The sequence below is a fragment of the Gossypium raimondii genome, chromosome 13 (genome assembly GCF_025698545.1).
Source record: "Gossypium raimondii isolate GPD5lz chromosome 13, ASM2569854v1, whole genome shotgun sequence".
Lineage (NCBI taxonomy): Eukaryota > Viridiplantae > Streptophyta > Magnoliopsida > Malvales > Malvaceae > Gossypium > Gossypium raimondii.
Genome location: NC_068577.1, coordinates 58,339,471 through 58,366,314, shown reverse-complemented (window position 1 = coordinate 58,366,314; position 26,844 = coordinate 58,339,471). Strand labels below are relative to the sequence as shown.

General features: G+C 33.3%; 3 protein-coding genes across 4 annotated transcripts; 2 read left to right on the top strand and 1 right to left on the bottom strand.

Moving 5' to 3' along the window:
• The first annotated feature begins 680 nt into the window (after nucleotides 1-680).
• LOC105782087 (serrate RNA effector molecule) lies at nucleotides 681-6,328 on the top strand. Its single transcript, XM_012606573.2, has 13 exons — nucleotides 681-1,193; nucleotides 1,974-2,086; nucleotides 2,837-2,894; nucleotides 3,056-3,130; nucleotides 3,212-3,286; nucleotides 3,363-3,410; nucleotides 3,578-3,646; nucleotides 3,729-4,526; nucleotides 4,618-4,666; nucleotides 4,764-5,041; nucleotides 5,120-5,299; nucleotides 5,843-5,978; nucleotides 6,066-6,328. Exons 1-12 carry the CDS (start codon nucleotides 781-783, stop codon nucleotides 5,901-5,903), a joined length of 2,217 nt encoding a protein of 738 aa, XP_012462027.1. The 5' UTR covers nucleotides 681-780; the 3' UTR covers nucleotides 5,904-5,978; nucleotides 6,066-6,328.
• Nucleotides 6,329-9,019: 2,691 nt separating this feature from the next.
• On the bottom strand, nucleotides 9,020-12,477 carry LOC105781150 (L-ascorbate peroxidase, cytosolic). The gene is made up of 10 exons (XM_012605711.2): nucleotides 12,398-12,477; nucleotides 12,183-12,312; nucleotides 11,910-12,084; nucleotides 11,726-11,791; nucleotides 10,603-10,651; nucleotides 10,318-10,403; nucleotides 10,130-10,209; nucleotides 9,712-9,814; nucleotides 9,431-9,489; nucleotides 9,020-9,243 (listed from the first exon to the last, which is right to left on the bottom strand). The coding sequence occupies exons 2-10, from the start codon at nucleotides 12,308-12,310 to the stop codon at nucleotides 9,228-9,230; spliced, it is 762 nt and encodes a 253-aa protein (XP_012461165.1). The 5' UTR covers nucleotides 12,311-12,312; nucleotides 12,398-12,477; the 3' UTR covers nucleotides 9,020-9,227.
• A 6,777-nt stretch (nucleotides 12,478-19,254) lies between these two features.
• LOC105782867 (uncharacterized) lies at nucleotides 19,255-26,632 on the top strand. Of its 2 annotated transcripts, none has more exons than XM_012607919.2 (14): nucleotides 19,255-19,412; nucleotides 20,037-20,135; nucleotides 20,295-20,422; nucleotides 20,516-20,669; nucleotides 20,757-20,866; nucleotides 21,097-21,180; nucleotides 21,277-21,325; nucleotides 21,436-21,527; nucleotides 22,197-22,329; nucleotides 22,589-22,671; nucleotides 22,746-24,268; nucleotides 24,625-24,732; nucleotides 24,818-25,557; nucleotides 26,052-26,632. In XM_012607919.2, the coding sequence occupies exons 2-13, from the start codon at nucleotides 20,043-20,045 to the stop codon at nucleotides 25,378-25,380; spliced, it is 3,120 nt and encodes a 1,039-aa protein (XP_012463373.1). In that variant the 5' UTR covers nucleotides 19,255-19,412; nucleotides 20,037-20,042; the 3' UTR covers nucleotides 25,381-25,557; nucleotides 26,052-26,632. The 2 variants fall into 2 exon arrangements, with proteins under 2 accessions (XP_012463373.1, XP_012463374.1); XM_012607920.2 differs by having other exon boundaries at nucleotides 26,030-26,632.
• Nucleotides 26,633-26,844: the final 212 nt, after the last annotated feature.

The following is a 26,844-nucleotide window of genomic DNA, read 5'->3' as shown; positions in this document are numbered from 1 at the left end:
TACTACAATTAAGTGAAAGTGTCATAAGATTCATAAAATTGATAAATTAGTCCACATACATTAGATTAAAAAGTAATTTGATCATTTATGTTAAATATTAGCATGACTAACAAAATAACCAAACAATTACATATGGTGTGCACGTGTACCCTGTGCTAACGTACAAACACCAGTTTTTAACAGTAAAAATGGATTAAATTGTTAATAGAAGGACCAAATTGCTCATTGATCAAATGTATAATGACTAATAGACCCATTTTTTAGTAGAGAGAATAAAATATATTCCGGCACCCTCGTACTACTTTTACACTACAATCAACATCTATTGCACCCATCATCAAATAATATGTTTTCTTTTGGTGAATAATAAAATGCTTATTTTTAATTTATGGTAACAATACTAATATAATATCAAGTAATAGTACTGATACATATTATATGAAAATATAAAGGAAAAAAGAAAAGTTTTAAAAATTAAATCAATAAAAAAATTAATTGCTCAATTTGAACTAAAATTTCCATTTAAAATATAACAATGAATTAATAACGTTAACAACCATATTATAATATTTTAAAGCTCAAAGACCAAAATATAATTTAAATCATACGTAAGTGATTAAATCTATAATTTACCCAATTTTTACTCCGTGCAAATTTTTTCCCTCACTTCGTGCTTTCGATCCTCAGTCCCCGCGAAAAAATGAAATAAAAACAGTTTTTTTTCATTTTCCTACCTCTATTTTATCCTACTAGGGTTCCGTTTTACTGCCCCCATCACCCATGGCCGACGTCATAAACATGCCGGCTGATTCCCTCGACGACCGCCGTGGCGGCGGCGACCGTAAAGACAATGATAACAACAATAATAATAACAGACAGCCTCCGTCATCTGACTATCCGAACTCCTCTCCGCCATCGCCGCCTCCGCCTCGACGCCGAGAACGAGACTCTCGTGAGCGGCGGGACCGCGACTTCTACGATCGCAACCGCTCTCCTCCACCTCCACTTACCAGGGAGAGAGATTACAAGCGACGCAATAGTATTAGCCCTCCTCCTCCGCCGTTTTACAGGGATAGGAGACACTCACCTCCGCCGCGGAGGTCACCATCTTATAAGAGGTCTAGGCGGGAGGACGGAGGCTACAGAGGGAGGAGAGGGAGCCCTAGAGGAGGATTTGGACCTGGAGATAGAAGGTAATGCTTTACTTATTTATTTTTAGATTCATTTTGTTATTAAAATCAAAATGTATGTTATTGCAGATTAACTAGCTATATGCATTTGAACTATCGGTTTTTTTTGGTGTGCTTAATGCTATGAACTTATTTCTGATTTGATAGACTTAGTATTTTGCTTAATTGATCTAATCTTGAAGTTCGTTAACTGAAAGAGTATGGTAACTGCATGAATTGCTACCTACTGGTTACTGTTCGCCCTGTAAAAGAACCATAAATATAGGAGACTGAATTTGACCCACTATGTAAGTAATTTTGCAGGATGCTAGGGGGTAGCATTTTTATGGTCATTGAAGGGCATGCAAGTGTTTATGCTGGTTTGCTTGAGAAATTTCTATATGGATCATTCAAGTCTTCACATCATTTCCTGCTAGATAGTCATAGTCCTTACATATTTCAAGGACCCCTTGTTTGTCAAGGAACTAGGGGACTTTCCTTTCCTATTACCAAAAGCCACATGATTTTGCCAAATTCTGGACTGCCTTTGAGTATTTGAAGCTGATTTTTTATTTTCTATGATGTCACTTGAGAATGGATGATTCGTTCGGTTCTCATATTGCTATGTTTTCTGTTTCTTCTCTACACGACTGCATGAATCATTATTTAGACACTGGATTTAATTTATGTTTCGTATTTTGTTCATTTATTATTATACGATCATATATGATTTGAGCCTTTCACTTGGCAGATTTGCTTATATTCAGATTTTGCTCATGCTGTAAATAAATTTTGATGCTGCAGGTTTGGGTATGACTATGGTGGTGGATACGATCGCGAGATGATGGGAAGGACCGGTCACCCTGAAGAAAGGCCTCATGGCCGATACTTTGGTCGCTCAACTGGTGGCTATCAAGGTGAGCCTCTCTTGAAATTGCTTAACTAATTTCAAATTTCCTCAAACTTCAATTCTTTCACCTGGAAGAATCTTGAAGCACTTCTAGTTTCACCTTTGTATTTGCCTTCTTTTTCTCTCTTATTATTGATATGCTTAAACTCCGCCTGTGCTTGCATTGCTGGTCCCAAGCCCGGGTAAAGGAGGAGGGTTGCAGTAGGGCTGTGACAACCAGTGTAAAATCCTATCTCATCTTTTGACATGGACAGATACTTCAAATGTATTGGGATTAAGGCTTGTTGGTTTGGTTCTATTAAATTACAGTTATAGACTCACATTTCTTGCGGCCAGATTTTAAAATTTACTTCTGTAAAGAGTTCAGTTCCACCAATTTTTTCATTTTTGAACCAATCAAATTCCTGCTGATTAGGAGTAGCTCATTTTTCATGCAATGAATTATGATAATCAGAGATTAATACTGGGATAAAACTAGAAATTAGTTTTTTGCATCCAGGTTTCCTTTTTTAGCCCTTTTTAGATAGTAGCATCATTTTGGAAAGTATCGAGATGCATATGATGGTAGTAAATTCGGGCATCTATTAAATGATGCATAATTGCAGTTGATGATATCACTACAATGAGTAGGCGTGTTCCTTTGAAAATTCCATAGGGTGATGATGCATTACTGTATACTGCCCCACTAACAAACTTTTTATCAATCTTTTCTATTTATGCTGTGTTTCTAGTTTGCCAAATAATATTGCTTTTGCAGATTGGGATTCTGGCCGAGGTGGTTACATTGATGCTTCCAGTTCGGGGAGTACACAAAGGTTAGCTTTCCATCTCATTTAAGGACTCATGTATTAGATGAGGTTTGAATTACTTTTCATTGCATTGCTGGCAAGCCTAGCAACATTGGAGCTCTCTTTTAATTGAGGTGATTTCAAGACTGTTCTTATCAATTATCATTGATTGTTGGCTAAATTTTCAGAGAAGGATTGATGTCATACAAGCAATTCATTCAAGAGCTTGAGGATGATATACTACCAGCTGAAGCTGAGCGCAGGTATAGATGAGGAATAATGTTGTGGTTTTGTTTTACCTTGTTTGAGATTTGCTGCTGAAACTGTGGTTTTTGACTGTGTAGGTATCAAGAATACAAGTCAGAGTATATATCTACCCAGAAACGAGCCTTTTTTGATGCTCACAAAAATGAGGACTGGTAGTTCCCTTTGTTTACTGAATTCCTCCCTCTCCATTCACCTCAGTGTTCTAATTAGACTTGCATATATATGTAGGTTGAAAGACAAATATCATCCAACAAACTTAGTCACTGTTATTGAAAGGTTAGTTTAATTGCATTTTTCTTGATGTTTCAGTTCATGAATTTGTTACAAAGCTGATGGATCCCCTCAGCCCAGCATTTTGTAGCATGGTGTCATTTTATTGCATTATTGTTGGATTCACTACTTAAATTTCATGTTTTATTTTGTTTTCGACATTTCCATTTTAGGAGAAATGAGCTTGCGCGTAAAGTTGCCAAGGACTTTTTGCTTGATCTGCAGAGTGGAACATTGGACTTGTAAGATTCGCATAATGTTTCTTCACACTTGCATGCTAGTTGTTTTCCATCTGTTGTCCAATAACTTATATTGGTGATGCAGAAGTCCTGCTGTCAATTCTTTGTCATCAAAGAAATCAGAACAGACCAGCGATCCTAATTCTGAAGATGAAGCAGACATTGGTGGCAAAAGAAAGCGAAATGCTAGGGAACCTACTAAAGAAACTGATCTTTCCGCAGCTCCGAAGGCTCACCCCATAAATTCTGATCCCAGAAGAATTTCGATTGATATTGAACAAGCACAGAGCCTAATGCGTAAACTGGACTCTGAAAAAGGAATCAATGAAAATATTCTTAGTGGACCTGACAACCAAATAACTAGAGATAAATCTCATGGTAATTCGACTGGCCCTGTGATTATTGTACGTGGCTTGACTTCTGTGAAAGGCTTGGAAGGTGTTGAGCTTCTGGATACTCTTATAACTTACTTGTGGCGTGTCCATGGCTTGGATTATTATGGACTGATTGAAACGAGCGAAGCCAAGGGACTTAGGCATGTGAGAGAAGAGGGAAAGGGTTCTGATGTGACTATCAATGGATCTGAGTGGGAGAAAAACCTTGACACACGCTGGCAAGAGAGGTTGAAGGGTCAAGATCCTTTAGAATTAATGACGGCTAAGGAGAAACTAGATGCTGCTGCTGTTGAAGCTTTGGATCCTTTTGTCCGGAAAATCAGGGATGAAAAGTATGGTTGGAAGTATGGTTGTGGTGCCAAGGGTTGCACAAAGCTCTTTCATGCTGCAGAGTTCGTGCACAAGCATCTTAAACTCAAACATCCGGAGCTTGTGATGGAGCTAACGTCTAAAGTGCGTGAAGAGCTTTATTTCCAGAACTACATGAAGTAAGTCGGTCTTACATGCAGCATATTGTTATTTGTATATATCTTTATTTTAAGGACACTCATATACGATATACATTGTTGCCATTCACAGTGATCCAGGTGCACCTGGTGGGACACCTGTTATGCAACAATCTGTTCCGGTATCCTACAATTGCTGTTGTTTTGATGTTATGGTTGCTCCTACAGCTTTATATCCTCATGTTTGCTTCCCTTTATCTTACTTTTTTCTTCTTGCAGAAAGACAAGCCTCTGAGACGTAAAATGTTGGAAAACCGCTTGAAAGATGAGCGTGGCTCACGTAGAGAACGTGATAATCGAGCAAATGGAAGTGATAGATATGATAGGTCTGAGAACCCTCAATCAAGTGATTTTCCATCCAACAACGATGGCCCTGAAGGGGGGAACCGTGATGATCTAATGTTTGAGTCATTTGGTGGACAAGGGATGCATGTTGCAACTCCATTTTCTTCAGATATGGCACCTCCACCAGTCTTGATGCCTGTTCCCGGTGCTGGGTAGGTCTTAATGCTGTTCTGCAAGTAGCAATAGTTTGTTTATTTTTTCCTTGAGAGCTTATACTTCTGTACTTGCAGTCCATTGGGACCTTTTGTTCCAGCTCCACCTGAACTCGCAATGCAGGTGTTCAGAGAGCAGGGCGGTCCGCTTCCTTTCGAAGGCAATAGTAGAAGTGGACGTCCTGGACCTAATTTAAGTGGACCGGCCCCATTTCTTTTGCCTCCTGGCTTCCGTCAGGATCCTCGGCGTTTACGAAGGTAAGTTAGCTTGAGAGACTGTTTTCAAAATCATACGGATGAGCTGCAGCTACGTTACTTGCAGAGCTTAACCTTAATTACAAGTTTGCTTGAGTACCAACATTTTCGGAACCAGACTGGTCATCAAATTGGTCAGGCCATTGGTTCCCAGACTGGTTTAATTAAATAAATTATTATTGTTCATAAAAAATTATAAAATATTTAAAAAATTATAAAACCCGTTCAATCTCCAGCTCAACTGTTTATTATTATTATTATTATTATTATTATTCTGGTTTGTATCAGTTTGCATGTCAACCGGTTCTTTCCCTTGCTTTGGATCGGTGTACCGGCTGGTCCAGACTTATTTCAACAACATAGTTCGCTTCATGTTCATAAATTTTGTGACAATGCATGTCATTAACCATTCCTTTGCCGTTGAAATCTATTCCCCCATTCTACTTGCCCCACTTTGCCCCTTGTAAAATTTGATTGCCTAACTGAATATCGTGTTTCTCTTCAAAAGCCATCTTATTAAAGCTCACCCCGTTTTATGTCGCACAGTTATCAAGACCTAGACGCACCCGAAGACGAAGTAACAGTCATAGACTACCGGAGCTTGTAGGTACAAGAAATGAAAAGACCACACAACCAAAACATATTTGAGGAAGGCAGCAAGCTATTCATCGAACAATCCAAGGTCAAATCCTTTTTGTTTACATTCTCTGAACCGTTGACCTTATACCAACTCGTTAAAAACTTGAAAATTTCTTAAAAATCTTACCAGGTGCACGCATAGCTCTGCTTTCAATTTATGATGAAGGGCAATTCTCCTGCTGTGGTTTACCTAAAAAAATATGTAAGTGCCTGTGAACTTTGTTTTGTATTTTTTCTCTTTTATTTTTGGTCCCACTTAACTAATTTCAAAAGAGATGATTATGAATGAACATGGAAGAGTGGGGCATATAATGGTTTTTTTTTTAATTATTATTTTAAAAAATTTGTATTTGCTGTAAAATGTTGAACTTTTAGTGAATAGGTTTCATATAAGCCGCCCTTCATTTGTTTTTTGCTTTTTGAAAAATTCTTCTTAGTGTTTAAAACATGGGAGCATTTTTTACCTTATATAATAAAATGGGTCTTGCTTTGTTGACAACCATTTTCAGTTTTCAGATGACGCTGTCTTATTCTACTAAATAATTTCAAATTATATATTTTTATTTACTTAGAAAAATTATATTTTTTTTATGGAAGGGATTGAAATCCAAAGTTAGTAAATAAAATTCATTTTTTGTCAAAATTAACTCCAAAACCTCAAAGCTACAATTACTATGAGAAATTGAAAATCAAACCAAATTGAATCAAATTATGATTGGTGGTATAAAAAAATTCATAAAACCCAATCAAATAGAGTTGAACTCACCTCTACCTTACACAACTTAAGGCATGTATAAAGGAATGATTGATGTTATCGAAACTTAAGAGATGATAATAAGATTTTTTGATCGGGATTGGTGGTCAAATTGATTAGGTTAGTGGGTCTAATCGGTTCATTTGATTTGATTAAATTAATAATTAAAAATTTTAAAAATAAAATATTAAAATTTTGGTTCAATTGTTTTTCTAAATTGGTTTTTGAGTCGGTTCAAAATTCTTTTTGGGATCGATATCTGAAATAATTTTTGATCCGCTCGGTCTAGTTTAATTCAAATGATTTTGGACGATAACACTTGTATACTTTTCTAGAAGGATTGCTTAAGTAATCCCCCGGTTAATATTGGACAGGGTTTTAGGTTTTTTCCCTAGTAGACACTATTCTTATCTAGTGGTGGTCATACCATATGCGAGTTGAGTTTGATCGATTGTAATGACTTCTCAATGAAAACGTAGGGGTTGTATTGAAGATAATATTGATTTTTAACCTTCTACACTTAGCGGATATTAATTTGTAATGCCATCAAATTCCTATCAACCATGAAAGAAACCAAGTGTTGATGATACCGTCATGATCATCGACACCATTTGGTGGCCATAGAAGTCTGTTTTTTAAGCCTTAAGTTGCAACACGAATCCTTGGGGAATAACCATTAGGTTTAAAAACTGAACCTAATACATGAATTATTAATGCTTCTAATGTATATTGACCGAACTCAGATACGTTACTATCTCTCGGTCCATTGTGCTTTTTCTTTTGGTAAATAAAGGAACATTCATTCATAAAAGAAGTTCAGGAACAAGTCCGGTACATAGCAAGTCCTGCCTTACCGGCATTAATAAAACTAAGCATAAAACTAGGAAGTTCAAAGTAAATATAACAAAGGCAAGCGATTAGTCCCGAGAGAATAAATTTTGGAGAAAAGTTGGGTTGCTGCCTTTGCGTGCCAATGCGTCTGCAAAACGATTGCTCTCTCTGAAAACATGGACCAACCGATGTGGAAGGTCGCCGATAGAGTCCTGCAATCCACAACCAAAGATTTGAGTGAAAGTTTTGTGCGTCAACAGAAATCAGAGAAAAAAATGCTGTAGCATCCACTTCAACAATTAAAGAATCAACATTAAGAGATGATGCTAATGATAAACCGTCGCGAAGAGCCCAAAGCTCTGCTGTCATATTTGATGTAAAATCCAGAAAACGATGACAACCAGCGACTCAAAGGCCATCAAGATCTAACAGCGGTGAAGTTTGGAAGAGAATGAATGCGAATGTTTGTCGAGGTTGCATAATATTCTGCAGCGCTCACAAAGGAGCGACTGAGAACAGAATGTAAAATGGAAGGTTTTCCAAAAACTACTGGATTTCTAGCTAGCCCGATATTCCTGAGAAGATAAATGAAAAGGAGATACCATGGAATCTTTGGTTTAGAATAGAAGCATTTAGCAACAAGATGCATTTTCCCTATGTGGTACCCTGACACCTTTAGTGGAAGAAGCAGCTTTACCAGAGGCGGCAGCCGCTGGTGGGGATGTTTGCTTTTTGGGCGGCTTCTTTCGTTGAACCATACTCCTCTGTAGAAGCCGATGGAGTAACCAGAGCCGGAGAAGGAGCTGGCTGATCGATGGAGATTTTAGCAATATTGGTAGGACATGCCAAAGATGAATGATCAATTCGCCCACAATGGGAACAAAGTTGGCTGATGCCCTCGTAGCAAATGGACTGATGAAAACAGTCGACGGTAATGGACTTTGGCAATGGCTTCTCTATATCTAACTGGACACAAAATCTGGCATAAAGTCCTCTTTCCCCGTCTAACCTGTGACTATCGAATACGAAGAAGCGGACAAATGCTACGACTAATCTGTCGGAGAAGCTTGGCCAAACCGCCACTGAGGATAAAGTAGCTGTTGAGGCACGGAAGTTTGGTTTGCACTATCAGGAATTGGCCTCCAACAAACCGGGGATCGTTCTTGATAACATTAGAGTAATCTTCCTTGTTGAGGAATTTGAAAATGAAGTCATTTTTTAATTAGTATGATAAAATTACCATGAAAGCCCTTGTATTACAAATCAAATTATATTTTACTTAAAAAACAAATAAATTAATTTTTATACATTAAATTAAAAAGAAATTGGATTCATTTATTAAAAAAATTTCCATTAAAAATTAACATAATTCATAGTATTATTAAACCAATAATCAAATCATTAACAATAAACTTTTTTAAAAAAGCATTTGAAGAAATTACATGTTATTTATCTAAAGATAAAAAGAAAAAAAGAGAAAGAAAAAGGTTACTCTCATCGGAAATCATTCCGGATTCTTTTTTTTTTTTACCAAAAAGAAAACACCATGAAAACCACCCTAGAGGCGAAAAAGTGTTCGAGCAACAACTGCCTAGCAATTATGTTTCTTTCGAGAATTTATATTTAAAAAGAAAAAAAACGAATGTATCTTTGGGAGGCAAATGTTGGCTGCTCTCGTGCCTACTCTGCAAACCAAACTGCTTTTGTTTAGTCATCAGCAAATCTGCAAAGACCAATATAAAAAAAAAAACACTTCCATCACTACATTTTTACGTTACAGATTGAAATCAAAGGTGAATTTTTGTTACTTGAATTCGGTTGTCAAACACTTAGAAAATGTGTCGAATATAAGTATTTCAATGATAAAATATAATTGAAATAGGGTTGAATGGAAGGATAATTAGTATTACCCTAGCTCAGAGAGCCTTAAGTGAGCATTAGCGTAATCAGCAAAGAATTCACCCTCATCCTGCCAATTGGTGAAACAAATGGCCAAAATTAAACAACATTGAAAACTTGTGTCTTGACTTAATGATAACAATAAAGTTGAAACACCCAAATCTTTGAGATCTCAAGTCCACTTCTACCTTACATAAAATGTGCCAACATTTTAGTTGTAATAATTGAATGTATTCTAACTTAAAAAAAAGAAATAAACATTGAATTGGCAAGGGAAAAAAAGTTTACGTACAGCAGCATATTTCTCAACGAATGGACGGAACACTGGGTCAGAGACGAGAACTTTGTCGGATGGCAGCTGCATAGTATCTGCCCCCGTTCCGGACAATAGCTCCCTATTACAAAAAAAAGTAACTTAATTCAGCTTGTAAAATTAGTAATTAATTTGATTTAGTTACAATTAAATTAGCCTTAATTTGAAAAGATAGACACCATAATTGACCCGATAAAAATAATTATAATCCGAATTTAAATTTGAACCCAACCAAAGTTATTCGAATTGACTTAATTTAAATTAGATCGAGCTAGAACCAACTCGACTTTGTAAAATTAACAAATAAACTATTCAAGATTTACTATAAACAATTCTTTATAGAGATTATAATTTACTTGAATTCAAGTGTGAATAACTCGTAAAAGTTAAAACTCACTTGAAATAAGAATTATCGAAGGTAAGTGGGTTGGTAGTCCATGCTCCATCAAATCCAGACCGGTCCTTATGGCACCTTCCCTGTATCAAAAAGCAAAGCAAATGTATACCATATTTAAATGGATAAGAGGCAAACAATTCTCTCAAACTTAAAGAAAACCAAAGGGAATTTCGAATTTATAAACAGACCAGCGTGTGGGCACCAGAAAGGGCAACAATATCCTTATCGGTTAAACCCATTTGATTAATAAAGATCTCCCTCAAACGATCCGCTCCTACAAAATTTTCATCAATAGATTAAAACAAAATCATCACAAACAATACTTCTTTCTTTTATTTGAAGCAGTGTGTTTGATTTTCATATACCATGTATATTTAAATATTGATTTCAAAATAATTTTTTTTTTAAAAATAGCAAATCCGTGTTGCACAGTTGCTTGTATTTGACATTTCACTCGGATGGTATACACTGACCATCGGTAGCACTAGGAAGACGGCCCTCAGGTGGTACTTCCTCCTTGTCCTGCATTTATTAGGGAAAAGAAAAGATTGTAAGCAATTACAGGGTAGAACACAAATTTAATAGGTAAAAGTATCAAGTATTTATATTAGAAATTGAATTTGGCTTCTTTTACTCAAAAGAAAAGGATAAATTAATTTATATATGTTCAATTGAGTTTTAGCTCAATTGGAATAAGTATTGTCAACAATACAAAAGGATGTGTATTCAAATGCGTTGAAGCGTGCATTATCTTCCTATTCATTTATGGGTTAAGAACGTATTATGTAAAAAAAAAAAGATATAGTTAAAACACTAATATTTATATATTAACATGAAGTACACGTGTTACACAACATCATTGTTAAATTTAAAAGAAATGACCAATTTACTCTTTCATGTGTACAACGACTAACTTACATAATTTTTAATAAAAGGACAAAATTCAATCTCACTCCTAATTTAAAGGTCTCCAACATGCTTTTACCAAATTTAATACAAACCTTCATTATATTTCAATAACTCAAATGAAATTTACTTATAGTTTGATTGCTCAAAGCAACATCACCAACCTATATTATATCTTTAGCCATTTTACATAGAGAAAAAAGTTTGTAAACTTACATTTTGATGTAAATATAAATATACAATTGGATAATATTCAAATTGTTATTCATAATGATTTGAAGCGATGATCGACTTTACCTTTTACAAATAATAGGATATTTTAAATATTTTTTACATGGATATTAAAATAGACTATTTATTATTTGAATTTATTTTATTTTTACAAATAATAAAATTAAATATCCAAATCCACTATGATAAGCTTCACTTTTTAGATTTTTATTTAAATAATTTTTTATGTTATAAAATTCAAATAACCAGCGCCTACAGATAATTTATTTAATTAGCATTTGAATTTAAATAGTAATACACATATAATAAACAAATTAAAATTTTTAAACAGAATTACTAATTTAAATTTTAAATATTGAAGAAATTTCTATAAGCAAAAAACAATACACTAATTTCTATTAAAATCAAATAATGTATCTTAAATTTTCATTCAAGGACGAAGTAGAAATCATGACTGACCGGTCTTCCGGGATGGAAGGGAATTTCAGGTCCACCGGTGACCTCAACAGCGACGACGCCGGCAAGCTACAAGAGAGTCCAAAATATAAAAAAATCGGTCAAAACCGCTCAAAACAAACATGAAATACTTAAACCTGAAAGAAAACACATACACATTAGATTTAAAAAATTACAAATTAAATACCTGATAAAAGTCTGCGTAAGAGATGATAGGAAACTGCTCTTTGATCGGCTCGAGAAGATTGATGGCAATATCGAGACCGGTGTTAGCCTTGTGTGCAAGCTCAGCGGCATGCTTCACGGTACCGAACGGACCTCCGGTATTGGTCTTCCAATCAAAAGTTCCAGCTGAGTGCCACCTGTCCACAACCATTACCGATTCGATCAATCAACATCGCCGATCTCACAACCGAAACATTTCAAAAATAAACGACGGATGATTAAAAGAAAAGCTTACGCTAAACGGACTATGATCGGAGCACAATTCTTCTCAGCGATGAGACCTCTGAGCTCCTTCCTCGCATTTTCAATGGCTTTCTTGTAATCCTCGCTCACGACCGGATAACTTTTAGGCATAACCTCCATTTCTACGAATATCACATTCAAATTAACGGGGAAAAAATCAAAATCAAAAATCACAATTCATATTCAAAATTCAGATTTGAAACGAACCCCTTTCTAAAATGAAGCAATGCAGAGTGCAAGCAAATGAACCAGTTGACACGAGCTGAGCACGCAAGCAGTGTGACAAGAGGGTGGATTATATATAAGCAATAGTGAACTGTTTTTAGCCGTTTGATTATTGTTTTGGGAATGACACCTTCGATTTCGGTTTAAATTTTATGATGTACGGCTATGATTGGCGGTTTAAAATTTGTTATTTTTTTGGTGGGGAAAATAACATGGTCAATATTTTTTATTGGAGAAAATCGGATATTTGGTTTTGATATGTTACCAAAAAGGCGGAATAGCCCGCTAAAATTGGAAAAAGGTTTTTTAAGAAAATAAAAAGGTGATTTTGTCTGGAATTTTGAAATGACAGGTTTACCCTTCTAACAATGAAAGGATATTTAATTAAAAAAATTAAATAAATTTGACAACCATATTTGAATTTTTTGTTTCTAAATTAAACCCTGAACTTGACAATTATTCTTGCATTGGGGATTGAACCTTTTTTTTGTCTTAATTCTTGATATTTCCTTAAAAACCCTAAAATTTAAGCCCTAGTGTGGAACAATTGTCAAGTTCGTGCCTACTAAGTTCAACAATTAATTTGAACCAAAAAAAAATTTAAACCTCAATATGGAAACAGTTACCTCATCTGTTAAAAGAAATTATGACCTCATTTTGTTCAAAAAAAAAAAGACCTCATCAACACAATTTATTATAAAATTTATGTCTAATAATTTTAAATCCAATATAATAATAGCATATCCAAAAAATAAGCTTGGTTGAAAATAAGTTAATCTAAAAATTATGGAAAAAATTTAATGAAGCTTGGTTGGTTGAAACGATAAAATAAAATTTTAAAAATTTCGTGTCTTGAATTTTTGTTTTAAATCTACTGTGGGTTTAAATTATTATTTTATGTTAAAAGTGTAAAATTAAAGTTAACCAAATTAGAGCGTAAATATTAAATATATTGCTTATGTATAGTGGTCTTTGGACCCTCACTATTAACTGGTGAAGTGTATGTTAGATTGTTACATTGAAAATAATTTTTATATTTTTTATGTTTTTAATAAAAATAATTTGATCAATGGAAAATAAATATTTTATCATTTTCTTGTAAAATGATTTATCATTTTGAAAAGTATAAGTATGAGTGATTTTATTTTTATATAAAAATTAAATTAAGTCAAGCTTAATATTATTATATTAATAATTTTTATTTTATTATTTAAAATTAATAAAATATTATAATTTTCAATATTATTAAACATACATATTCAAATATCTATATTTAATCATATAATAATTTATTAATATAATTTATTATTTTTATAAATTATTTAATATTTCAATCTTATTTTAATAATAAATTTTAAAATAATAATTTTAAATAATGTTCTTCGTATATTATTAAAAATTATTCAGTATTAATATATTAATAATAAATATTTATTACAATTATAAATATATTAATAATAAATATTCTCGTAGTTGTAACAGTCCAATTTTCAGTAGTGTCAGAACAGTGATTTGAGATCACTAAATCCGATGAAAAAGTTAGAAAAAAATTATTAATTAATAATTATAAGTTAAGCGTGATTTTAGAAATATTTTTGAATTAGTGAACTATCGGGTCTCCGTCTTGGTAAAACGGACTCGTAAAATAATTATTAAAAATATCTATAGAATTAGTTATATCACCAATTGGATTTTAGTTAAGTGAATTTAGTTAAATTAAAGTTAATTGAGTATTAGGACTAAATTGAATTAAGTGTGGAAGTTAATTATAAAATAGAAAAGGTGAAAGGACTAAACTAATAATTAAACTATAAAAAGTGACAAGTGTGTGGTAATTATAAATACATATGTAATAAATATATGTATACATTTGTAATTAATATATGTATATACTTATTAATTAAGTAAAAGATATTTATATTATTATTAATTGAATAAAATAAATAAAATATAGAAAAGAGAATAGAAACAGAATAGCAAAACGAAAACAGTGTAGAAAGGAAAGAAAAGAAAAGGGAAGGAAAGAAAGAAAATTTGGGATTTCAAGGTTCAAGGTTTGATTGGTAAGTCAATTTAGTACCTATTCTTATAATTTTGATGTTTTTGGAATCCTAGAACAAAATATTACTTGATTTAAGTTGAAATTTTGAAAGTTAGTAAATTTTAGATGTTGTTCATGTTGAATTAATTAAAGAATTAGGGATTAAATTGATAAAATTTCAAGTTAGAATAGAGAAATGGATTAAATTGAAATTTAGGCAAATATTGAGTAAAAATTGAAATATTTAATGTGAGATTGAATGGTGTTGTATTGATGATTTTTAATTGTTTTAATTCCGTAGCTAGCGTCGTACCGGAATTCTAGACTAAAAAAGGGAAAAATATAGTCGACATCGAATAGCTCGGAATTCCTGGTTTGTATTTCTATAATCCAAATCTAATTATTAATTGTTGTATTTTTAATTAAATGTTATGGTAAGTGATTGAGGTAAGAATTGTTGTTGTTTTTTTACAATTGAAATGGATTGTCTTGATATGTGATGAAATTATATTTGTTGAATTAAAGTGGAATATATATTATGAATATATATGTGTAGATGTGAAATTGTGCAAATATGATAATTGAATTATTTTTTATATGTATAAAATTCAACCTTAATGCCCAAGTAGATGAAATTTAGAACTACTGGGATATTAGTGGCATGCCATTAAGGAACTTTAGCGCGCTCTCTAATTATTAGCACGTTGGTGCTCTCTGATTATTAGCACGTTGGTGCTATCTGATTACTAGCACATCAGTGCTCTATGTTTAGCACACATGTACTCTCTGTATAGCACTTTAGTGCTCTCTATTCATTAGTGCATAATAATGTACATCTGTATTTGTTCCGTATATACGGTGTGTTCTATAAAATCTACTTTGGGCTAAGAATAAGAATATGAGATAGTAAACTGAAAATAGAATGTGAAATATGTTGTAAATACATGGAATACGCGAGTTATATAGTCATAAATTGATTGTGGAATGGATAGTGCCATTGTTTAAATGATACGTGAATAAATTATGGAAATGTATTATATATAGCAAGTGATGAAAATCGAGTATTGTGTGATTTTAAATGTTCAATCGTGCTTAACATTTTTGTTAAGTATGACTCCTATTTTTAGTCAAATTTGAGAAATAATCTTTTAGTTAAACTTTGTTTATTTGTTTCAGTCAAACACTGATTAGTTTAAATTATTTTATTATTATTTGACATATGAATTTAGCCTATAAATAGGCTCTTTTACAACTTTAGTAAAAACACCCATTAGATATTAGAACTCATAACACATTTAGAGAATTTTGTGTTTACGTTTTGAGGGTTCTTTGTTTTCGGGTTTTTGGGGTTTAGTTTTATCTCCATCTTTTGTACTCTTCGTTCTTTTGCCATTATAGTAAAATTATCTTTGCCCGTGATTTTTTATCCTCTTTGGAGGGTTTTTCCACGTTAAATTTGTGTGTTCAATTTCTCAATTTATTCCGCTATTTTTGTTACTTGTTGCTTTAATCGGGTCGATCCCTAACAATTTTATTATACATATTTTTTTTTTAATATTCGGATTATAGAAATACCACTGAGTTTTTACTCAGCGTACGGTTTTATTTTCCGTGCGCATGCTAAGTACTTAAGTTTGATCGTTGATTCAGCATCCAACAACAATCCCGAACTCAAATATGGTGATGTTTATTTCTTTGTGTCGGCATGTACCTAGAGTGTCTAAATATTAGTTATTTTGTGGTTTGATTGTAAATGAAGTTATAAAATCTATTTTGGAGAGTTTATAATTTGGATTAAAATGATGCTTTGATGACTTGTTTTAATGATATAAAATGTTTGAGATTTCTGTCTGTTTGATATGTAATATCCGGTAATGCTTCGTAACCCGGTTCCAGCGAGGGATATGGGTTGGGGGTGTTACAGTAGTAGAAATGTTAAAATATGCCATAAGTCTATATACTATTCACAAATTTAGAATTTAGTCCCTGTACTTTTATTTTTAAAAATTTAGTCCCTCTACTTTTCAGATTTGAAAATCAAGTTCAATTGTTAACATTGTTAAATTATTTTGTTGATTTTGCTGATGTCACATTTTTAAATAAAAGATACTCGGTTTTCATGTAACTAAAATATGACGTTATAATGAATATGAATTTAACAAAACATTTTAATAATGCTAACAACTGAATCTGGAATTTTGATATATAAAAGTAGGACTAATCCCAAAATAAAAGTACATGGATTAAATTTTAAATTTACCAATAGTACAAGGACTTGTGACATATTTTAACCTAATATAAAAATATGAGTATTTGTTTAAATAATGCTTAGCTTCATGTATCCCTTACAATTCTAATATGTCATTATATACTCTCATATATGTAATATATGTAATTTAAATTAAGTTTTAATTAAGCATTATTTATCATTAAGTTTATAATGACATTAATTATTACAAAATATTTTTATTATAAAATAAATTTCGATTGTTAAAAGAAATTGCACTGTAATGTTTTATAACAAAAATATTTATGTCGTGTTTGTTTTACAAAGAACAATGTAAAATATAAATTTATTGATACAAAAAAATAATTAAACAAAGAAAATGCAAGAAAATCTCAAATATATGCATGATCATTAAAAATAGCTTTTATGAAATATTTTCAAAAAATCTACCCAATAATAAAAAATACTTTATACATATTCATCAAAACACAAAAGAATAAGTAATTTTCTAAAAAAATTATTTTTCGAAAATCATTTTCAGCCAAACCAGCAATACTCATACAAAGCCATGTGATGGTCCAACAAGTCAATGGGTGGGGAGGGATAGCTATTTTATCAATGTTTTAATAGGACTTTGATATAAATTGCTAAAGGCTAGACTATTAAAAGAGTCCTCCAAGTAATTTACCTTGTAAAACAAGCCCCTATACTTTTTTTTTCACCCAAATAAGCCCTATGATTTGATTTGTTTCTAATTTAGTTTTTATTTCCCATGGAATATCGTTGTATTCAAAAATTTTTTGTGTTTTATTTGGGTACAAGTTAAAGTTATAGGATTTAGTTGAGGATTATAAAAATATGAGGGATTATTTAATAATGTGGCAAAATTTGATGGGCCTACTTAGTATATTAGCCATTGCTTAATTAATTAAAATTTTTAATGTGTTGATGCCTACAAATCAACGAGTGTCATCACAGCACATAGAAAATGAAATGTGGCCAATAATCAAGAACTTCTCAAATTTTAATACTATTTATAATGCTTTTAATTGAATTTAGGTGTTATTTAATAAATTAAAACATAAATTTTATTTGGTATATTTTTTAAAATAATAAAGTAAAATTTCCTCTAAGTGGGTCCCACTTGTGGGAATAGAAAGAAATGTCATGGTGGGCCGTGGACTACGATCCAGTGGTTTCCAAAGGGATGTCTTAGGATTAATCCGAACCATCCATTGGAATTTATACCCACGTGGCGTACATCGGAAGAATCACGACCAAACCCCGTTCCAAGAGAGGGACCCATGATAATCCGATTTGAAAGGAAAAAAAAGTTTAATTGTACCAACGTCCCAAAACTATCGCTTGAATTATAATTTCATCCTTGAACTTCAAAAAAATTTAAATTGACCCCAAGAAATGTTAGGCACATTACACTCTTGGTGAGAGAACTCGATTCAAATCTAGAGATGACATTATTAGGGGGAAACAATGAATCTTAAAAGAATTAATCTTTATGAACTGTAAACATGAAAGATACCTAAATCATACAAATAAAACGTATCAATATTATATCAATCAAATTCTATTATAAATGTGTACATACCATATAAATAGATTGGATCTGACATACTGAACAATATATTGTTAATAAATTATAGAATGATTATTTCTTTTCTAATATGTTAGATTAAGTTGTTTATGTTGTAGGTACTAGCGTGGATCTTGCCATTAAATTTTTGAGGCTTAATTTTTAAAAAATTAAGTTTTAATTCAAATTTCAAAATTGGGAGCTTAATGAGATTTTTTAAAATTTATAAGAGATTTAATTATAAATTTTAAAAATTTGATGGTCTTAATAAAATTTTCCAAAATTTTTGAAGGCCTAATTCAAATTATTAAAAAATTGAATGGCCAAATGAGAAATTAAAAAAAAAATGGGTGCGAAGGCCTCCTTGACTCTAATTGCATTTTCTTTTTAGTAGGTACATATATTTACAATTTAATACGCATGTTTTAAATATACTCTACGTGAGATTTGAGTCAAGGACGAAATCAAAAAATTGCTTTAGAGGACTAAGGATAAATTATAAATTATTAGGAAAGGTCAAAATATAAATTTATTACCACACTAACATGAAATTTCATAAAAATTAAGAGGATAAATAATAAATCTATCATTTTTGAGATGACCAAAGCCACTAGCTTCTTTTTTTTGAACAATTTTATTATAGGTTTTGATATTCTTTTTCACACAATGTCTAGAAATACCCATAGTCTCTCACCAACTCATTAATAAGAAGAAAATGTGTTTTAACGCACTCGAATCCACATACTCCTGCATTGACAACAATACTCATACTAATCGAGTTAAGACTGAATCGGAAAACCACTTGCTAATATTTATCATTTAACCAAATAGCTAACTTGACATAATGATAATACTTCAAAGACCCAATCAAATATTTGAAGTTTAGACTAATTTAAAGTTTAGGTCATAATTTAAGGACTCGCGATTAAATTAACCCAAAAGACAGTTGCAAGTAGCCAAAAGAAGCCATCATCCGAAGAACCAAAAAGAAGCCCCTCTTTTTAAAGGCTCTCCTTTTCTTTTAATTTTTTTTTCATTTCGCATTTCCTTGTCGTGTTTCGTCTTTTGTTATTGTTGTTCATCGTTCAATCTCATCTTCACAGAATCGTCATCTTTTCGATCCCTCAACCTTTTAACTGTAAGTCATCTCTGTATCACTATATCTTAATCTGAAAACCTAAATTTCCAATTACGCCATTCGATGTATTTTTTTTCTTGTCCTTCTTCTTTTAAGATCCCTGATTTATATTCCTCATTCTGAATTTTACAAAGTCTCGATTGATCTTTTTTTGTTTGTTTGTTTCTTTTTTATTGATTATGTTGTATTGCATGTAGGTAATTATTGATTAGGTATTGGATTGGGAATTTCGATTGTTGATTTTGTTGGAACATTTGATTAGGTGGATTCACTGTATTGATTGGTTTACTAAGCGATCGAGATATATTTTTGTGATTGTATTTTTGTTTTCTTGAAAAGTTTTATATTAGTAAAGTAGGAAATGAGGATTTCTAGTGTTTGATTTGCGGTTTACCTGAATGAAGGTTGAGATTTTGATTTTGGTACTGTTTTTTGTGTATTTAGATTGGTATTTTTTAGGGTTTCGATCATTGTAATAGTAATGTAATGATAAAATGGAATGCGAGGAAGAAAAAAATTATTAATTACTTTGGTATTTTAATTGAGGTTTCACTGATGCCGTCTCTTAAAGTATTGCTTTTTTTTTTTTGGTTATGTGATTGTTTATTTGTTTTGGGGGTTCAGGAAATCATGAGTGACGCAGGAGAAAGGACCTGCCCCCTTTGCGCAGAGGAGATGGATTTGACCGATCAGCAGCTCAAGCCTTGCAAATGTGGTTACGAGGTCTGAAGCAGTTTACTCTTTTCATTTTCTTTCTTACATTTGCTTGGCAATTCAAATCACAAACAAGAAATAAAAAATAAAACAAAAAGTGAGAATGTGGGAAAAAGGTGGAGATTTAATGTCCATCATTGGTCTAATCTCTATTGATCTTCGTGGCAGATATGTGTTTGGTGTTGGCATCATATAATGGATATGGCTGAGAAGGATAAGACTGAGGGGAGGTGCCCAGCGTGTCGTAGCGCTTATGATAAAGAAAAAATTGTAGGGATGGAAGCTAACTGTGAGAGGTCAAGCTCCCACACATCTTATTCTTGTAAAAGTATTGAAATGTTTGCTTTGCCAGTCTCATACAAATAGGTTTTTTCCCTCTATCTGAGCAGGTTGGTTGCTGAAATTAATTCGGGGAGAAAAACGAAGTCACAAAAGGCAAAGACTAAATCATCTGAAGGAAGGAAGCAACTGAGCAATGTGCGAGTCATCCAAAGGAATCTTGTTTACATAGTTGGGCTACCGCTTAATCTGGCAGATGAAGACGTACACTCTCATTATATCCATTGTGTGTGCATTTCTGTCTAACTGTTTTGCTTTTATGAAGACTAAACCAGTATACCTTTTTTGCAGCTTCTCCAACGCCGAGAATATTTTGGTCAATATGGTAAAGTTCTAAAAGTATCCATGTCTAGGACTGCTGCTGGTACTATCCAACAATTTCCGAACAATACATGTAGTGTGTAAGTGCAGAAATATCTTGTATTAGGTTATAGTTTTTCAAATGTTAAGACATTATTATTTTTCTTGCTAAATCTTTAGTAGAAGCATTTTATTTCATATATTTAGATTTCTTCAGAAAGGAAGAAAATCTATTTATTATATTAAAGATTTTTGTCTTCCTGCCTTTTTGATGGTTATCTGTTATTAGTATTTTTCATTTTCAACTTACATTTGTTTTCCATGTTTACAGATATATTACTTACTCAAAAGAGGAGGAAGCAATTTGTTGTATCCAATCTGTACATGTGTTTGTCTTGGATGGCAAACCATTAAAGTATGGGAACTTTCTTCTGGAGTTTTTCTTTTGTTAATGGTTGGATGCATAGCTGTTCTTGGTTATAATCTCAAATATTTGGAATATATATTTCAGGGCATGCTTTGGTACAACAAAGTATTGTCATGCATGGCTGAGAAATATGGTATGCTTAGAAGTGTTTTCTGTTCATTTTTCTTTCAGTTGAAAATTTTATTTATTATTTAGAAACTAATATATCAAATGTAATTGAATAATTTTTGGGTTGGTTTTCAGCCTTGCAGCAATCCTGATTGTCTATATTTGCACGAGATTGGTTCTCAAGAGGATAGTTTCACAAAAGATGAGATTATATCAGCATACACAAGGTATATTCATTTTGAGTTAGCTACTCCGTTATAGCTGTCATCTCTTTCTTTTATTTTCTTTATTTCGTTCATTTTTGTTGAGCTTTCTTGTAACATTTTTTGTGAGATATAGGAAACCAATTTGAAGATGCTTTCTATTTCAAATAAATGCATGTATGCATCAGCTATAACACATTGTTCTTTTGTTAGAAAGGCTAATTAGAGCCGTCATATGAATATGTAGTGATATAGTAGCCCGCCCATTCCAAAGAGTGCTATCTATCTCATATGCAAGTAGTAAATGAAGATAGAATGCCGTTAATTACTGGAAAGCTTACTCCTGCAAAGGACTTTTTGGGACCTTTTATTTCTTTGTCTCTTGGATTATCCCATTATTGAGATAACGTTTCAAAGGATTATCTTTCTTCTCATTGCTGCTTCCTGGATTCTCAACATTTCTTTTGTGATTTTAATGGTTCTCTCTTTGTTTCATTCTATAAAAATGGGTCAACTACTACAATCCTTTCTATCTAAATATGAGTTTCAAATTAAAATTTGGATCTGTTGAATCTACTTTTAACTTTTTATTGCAACATTCCAATTCTTAGCATGCTTTCCGGGTTCTCCTTGAGCTTTTTTGTAATTTCTTCTCTTGGTTGAATAAAAAAACTAAGTTGTTTAAATGAGTAGGGTTCAACAAATAACTGGTACAACAAACAATATGCAACGGCGTGTTGGGACTACATTACCTCCCCCAGTGGATGATTATTACCCCAACAGTTCTGCTTCTACAGCAAAACCCATTTCTAAAAATGCTCCTAATGTAAGTTCATGTCATTCTACTCCCAAACAAAAACAGCTAGTTATATTTTTACCTATTAATTTAGGAAAATTGCTAAATTGTGCTCTGCTTGCTAGCACTTCTTCTCCACACTTATTAGTAGTGCGATTGTTTTTATCTTGGGTGATTGAAAGAATAATTTTTTCAAACAGTAGGGTGGGTGGAGATGGGTATGGGTTAAAGCAACATGTATGCTTGCCTTCTGCACCTGACTTAGGCTGTGATTTTGTATATGGTACAGAATATGGTATTGAGCAGTCAAAAAGATTCTCCCTCAAATGGAAGCACTGGTAGATCTATTGGTCTTCCTGCTGGAGCTTCATGGTATGTCTTTTTGGTGTTCTCTTACACTTTGTCACTTTTATTTTGTGGTGCTAAAAGTCTGAATGTTCTGGCAGGGGAATGCGTGCTTTAAATCAGCCACAATCGGCCAGTTTAACATGTTCAAATGGACTTTCTAAGCAGAAATCTGATACAGTTAGCAGCACGTTACCATTTCTATCTGCAGTAATGAACACAAATCGGGCTTTTGCATTACACGATGATGCCAAAAAGAACCCGTCTGAGGAGATTGATGTTATGTATTTGAAGGGTAAACCTGATTCTTTAGAGCAAAATACTGTTTTAGATTCTCGAACTACTGCTCCAGAGAAACCTTCTTCACCTGATGGAGTTCCTACTTCTAAATCATTAAGCAGCCAGATATCTTATCCTCCAGTATCCAGTTATAATGACCCGAGCACTTATACACAATCAACTGTTACAAGCTCTATCTTTGACCATGGTGGGAAGTCTTTTATTTCCTCCAGTGAGAAAGGAAGGAGTATGTCCTCTACTGATGGGGAGATACAGAGCTTGTGCTCTGATGTTGCATCCTTGACCTTAGATAGGAATGTCGCGAATGGACATTTAAATGTAGTTAGACCTAGCAGTTCAGCTTCCAATCATGGATCAAACAGCTCTTCTAGCAGTCAGGGGTTACAACAATGTTGTTCTGAGCACTACCGGGAACCTTTAAGTTCCACATCCCCTGGGAGATCTGCAACATCTCCCGAAAGGGTGTCTGTTTCGAAAGAGCAGTCTGATTGGAGAATTGTTACTCAAACTCAAGCAGTGGCAAGTTCAAGTTCTGAAATTGAGGAAGACATATTGTCTTTTGATAATCAAAGACTGAAGGATCCAGAAGTTATTAGCCGTTCAAATTATATGCCTAACTCACCAATTTCACTGCATTTATCAAATCTTTCTAGGTCCCATTCTTTCCAAAATGGCGATGCTTGTGGTGCTGTTAGTTCGAATGCTGATACTTTCTTTGTAGATAATCAAGCTAGTGCTGGTTTACATCTTCATGGATCAAGTGTTTCATCTTTATCAAATGGATACCCTCAGAAGTACATTAGTAGTAGTATTGGTTCTGGTATTACCACTGAAGGCAACCTTCTGGTTTCAAATCAAGAGAAAGGGAAACAGATGGGAAGATTCCTTGGTAATGCTAAGAGCAACACTTCCAAAGACACAGGAGAGAACAGCATAATTTCAAACATATTGTCATTAGATTTTGATACATGGGATGAGTCCCTTACTTCACCTCGGAACTTGGCTAAACTGTTGGATGGCACTGACCAGCAGCAGCCCAATTCTCTCAAATTATCTAGCTCAGGGAAGGCTCTGAATAGCAGTCAGTCCAGATTCTCATTTGCAAGACAGGAAGATTCTAGTTATCATCCTTTTGGTGTTGAGTCCTCGTCTAGTGTTTTTGGGCAAATGACACAGAACCACATTTCTAGCCAAGTTTTTGCTGAAAGCAGGGATCTCTATCTGAATGCATTTGGAATTTCTAATGGGTTTTCTCCAAGTAGTTTTGATGAATATGAGAAGTTTACTGGCAGTCCTTCACTTTTCTCTTCTAATAAGCTTTCTGGTGAGTTTCTAGGAATTTACTCCTCTCATAGTTCAATGCTGCTACGTATTACACTTGCTGTCAAAATGTTAAGTGGTATCTGGTTTCTTGCAATTTTAATCATGCAACAAGCATGCTCATAATGCGATCTTTAACATCATTAAAGATAAATTAGTTTGTTTATCAATTGATGTGTTTTCTTTGTTTTATAATTTTGTATGAACGGTTCTGTCTTCATCTTCATCTGAAATTTGTTTTTTATGACTTCAAAGTACCCCAAGCGACTTGGTTCAACTTTTCTGTCTGTACTGAGCATTTTGTTGAAGTTTTTTGTCGATTAAGTTTATACTGATCCTTTTTTCTACGGTTCATGGCAGTTTCAAGAGCTCAAGTGTCGGCCCCACCTGGATTCTCTGTTCCTAGCAGGGCTCCACCTCCAGGCTTTTCTTCTCATGAGAGAGTAGACCACAGTTTTGACACACCCGGTAGGTTCCCTTTTAATTTTTGGCTTGCACTCTTTAGGTGTTTCATTGCCTGCAAACTGATGCCAACCGTTTTTTTCTTTTTCAGGAAATCACTTGATGGACTCTTCATCCCTGTTACGAAATTCGTATCTGGCTCCAGTTAGTAGTGGTTTTGGTGGCGCCGAGGATGTAGAATTTATGGATCCAGCAATTTTGGCAGTTGGTAAGGGTAGACATCAAGGAGGGCTCAACAATTCAGGCTTAGATATTAGATCAAATTTTCCTCCACAGTTAAGTCCCTACGAAAATGAAGCCAGAGTTCAGCTATTGATGCAGAGATCTCTTTCTCCTCATCAGAACCTAAGACACGACGTCGGGGATAGCTTTTCTTCACTTAATGACTCTTATGGACTTTCTTCTAGGCTAATGGGTCAATCACAAGTGAACAATATATCCCCATATGCACAGTTGCCTCTCCAACAGTCAAGGAATTTACATATGTCAAATGGTCTTCATTGGGATGGATGGAATGAGGTCCAAGGTGGAAACAGTGCTGGCATCGCTGAGCTCCTAAGAAACGAGAGATTGGGATTTAACAAGTTTTATTCTGGTTATGAAGATTCAAAGTACATGATGGGTGATCTGTATAACAGAACATTCGGAATGTAATTGTTGTCAGAATACTCTTTTTTGACAATGCTTTGCCAAAAGAGCAACTTCATGCAATATTGGCCTCATGTTGAGGATAGCATATGTTGACTTGTAAGTGGTCCCCTTTAGCAGCCTCATGAAGAATCAAAAACTTCCAACAACTTAGGCGAATACACGGTGACCACAAATGAGCAGGTAACATTGAACTAGAAATAGTTGTAGATATTTCCGCATGCGGTAAAAGTATCATGGAGGCCCTTGTATTAGGAGTCAAATTGCATTTGGCCGCCTTTAGTAAAAAAAATGAGCAAATTAGTCATTATACATTGGATTAAAAAGTAAAGTGGTACTTTTGTTAAAAATTCCATTCATTTTTATTGGTAAAAATAGGTTCCTATAAGGCAGAATGAGGTACACGAGGCACGTCACATGGAACTATTTAGTTATTTTGTCAATCACGCTAGCAGTAAAAATGAATGAGATTTTTAACAAAAAAGATTAGTTTACTTTTTAATATAGCATACATGGCCTAATTTGCTCATATTTTTAGTAAAGAGGGCAAAATGTAATCTGATTCTTAATACAGTGGCCATCATGGTACTTTTACCTTACGCATGCATGTTTTGAATGTTTGAACAGTTCATATCATGTGTTAATATAGGTCCAGGTTTCCTTGAATATTTTTGCAGGCGAACTGAGCTTCTGCAACGGCTATTGCTTGATATAATTTGATTGCACCGCAGAGTGCTTGCGGTATACGATCTTATCAACTAACTGCCAGGTTGGTTCTCTCCCTATGCTGATCAATACACACCCCGAAAGTAAAAATATGGTGGTTGCTCATGCTCCGACTGGAACCCAGTTTTACATTTTTTGTTCAAGAATCAATGAATTTGATTGATGGTGTATATAGAGTTATCATATTGTTTGTGTTTCAGAGATGGATATACTGTGGTGCCTGAGCTGGCCCCCATTAAAACCTCTAAAACTACATTTTTTGTTTGGTAGTGTTTCGTTATGCAAAGTACAAGAAGAGCTACTTTTGAAGGGAAGTAATAATAGTGTTCACTTTTCGGGTTATTATACTAAGCAGGTCTAAGATGATGTCATGTTTTTTTATGGTATAGTATAATAATAAAATAATAGAAATTCTAGATCTCTTGTACCAACAGTTCGGCCCCTCAATTGTGAGGTGTGAACATTTTTGAAAGGCATATTTGTGCTTTTGTTTTTACAATGGTTGGAAATGCAAATTTATGCGGTTATTATAGTGGGTTTTTTCATTCGTTTTACATTTTGATTTTATTTTGTAGTTTGAATATATACTCGTAAATATTCAAATTTTTCCATACAAATCACACGTTGGTTTGTATTTCTGATTTGAGACTAGCTAGAAGCATCATAACATTGAATGTTGTTTAATGACGATTGATAAAACGAAGTTTGGAGGTAAACTTGTTTGTGTATCTATTAACATTTTTT

What these genes read in the sequence shown, in the direction of transcription:
- LOC105782087 (XM_012606573.2), top strand. Translation starts at nt 781, where the DNA reads ATGGCCGACGTCATAAACATGCCGGCTGATTCCCTCGACGACCGCCGT. An exon ending in TATTTCCAGAACTACATGAA is followed by an intron (nt 4,527 to 4,617) that starts GTAAGTCGGTCT and finishes TGCCATTCACAG; the next exon opens with TGATCCAGGTGCACCTGGTG. An exon ending in ATGCCTGTTCCCGGTGCTGG is followed by an intron (nt 5,042 to 5,119) that starts GTAGGTCTTAAT and finishes CTGTACTTGCAG; the next exon opens with TCCATTGGGACCTTTTGTTC.
- LOC105781150 (XM_012605711.2), bottom strand. Translation starts at nt 12,310, where the DNA reads ATGGAGGTTATGCCTAAAAGTTATCCGGTCGTGAGCGAGGATTACAAG. An exon ending in TTTCTGGTGCCCACACGCTG is followed by an intron (nt 10,210 to 10,317) that starts GTCTGTTTATAA and finishes TTTTTGATACAG; the next exon opens with GGAAGGTGCCATAAGGACCG. An exon ending in TCGTTGAGAAATATGCTGCT is followed by an intron (nt 9,490 to 9,711) that starts GTACGTAAACTT and finishes ACCAATTGGCAG; the next exon opens with GATGAGGGTGAATTCTTTGC.
- LOC105782867 (XM_012607919.2), top strand. Translation starts at nt 20,043, where the DNA reads ATGAGTGACGCAGGAGAAAGGACCTGCCCCCTTTGCGCAGAGGAGATG. An exon ending in ATGGAAGCTAACTGTGAGAG is followed by an intron (nt 20,423 to 20,515) that starts GTCAAGCTCCCA and finishes CTATCTGAGCAG; the next exon opens with GTTGGTTGCTGAAATTAATT. An exon ending in CCACAGTTTTGACACACCCG is followed by an intron (nt 24,733 to 24,817) that starts GTAGGTTCCCTT and finishes TTTCTTTTTCAG; the next exon opens with GAAATCACTTGATGGACTCT.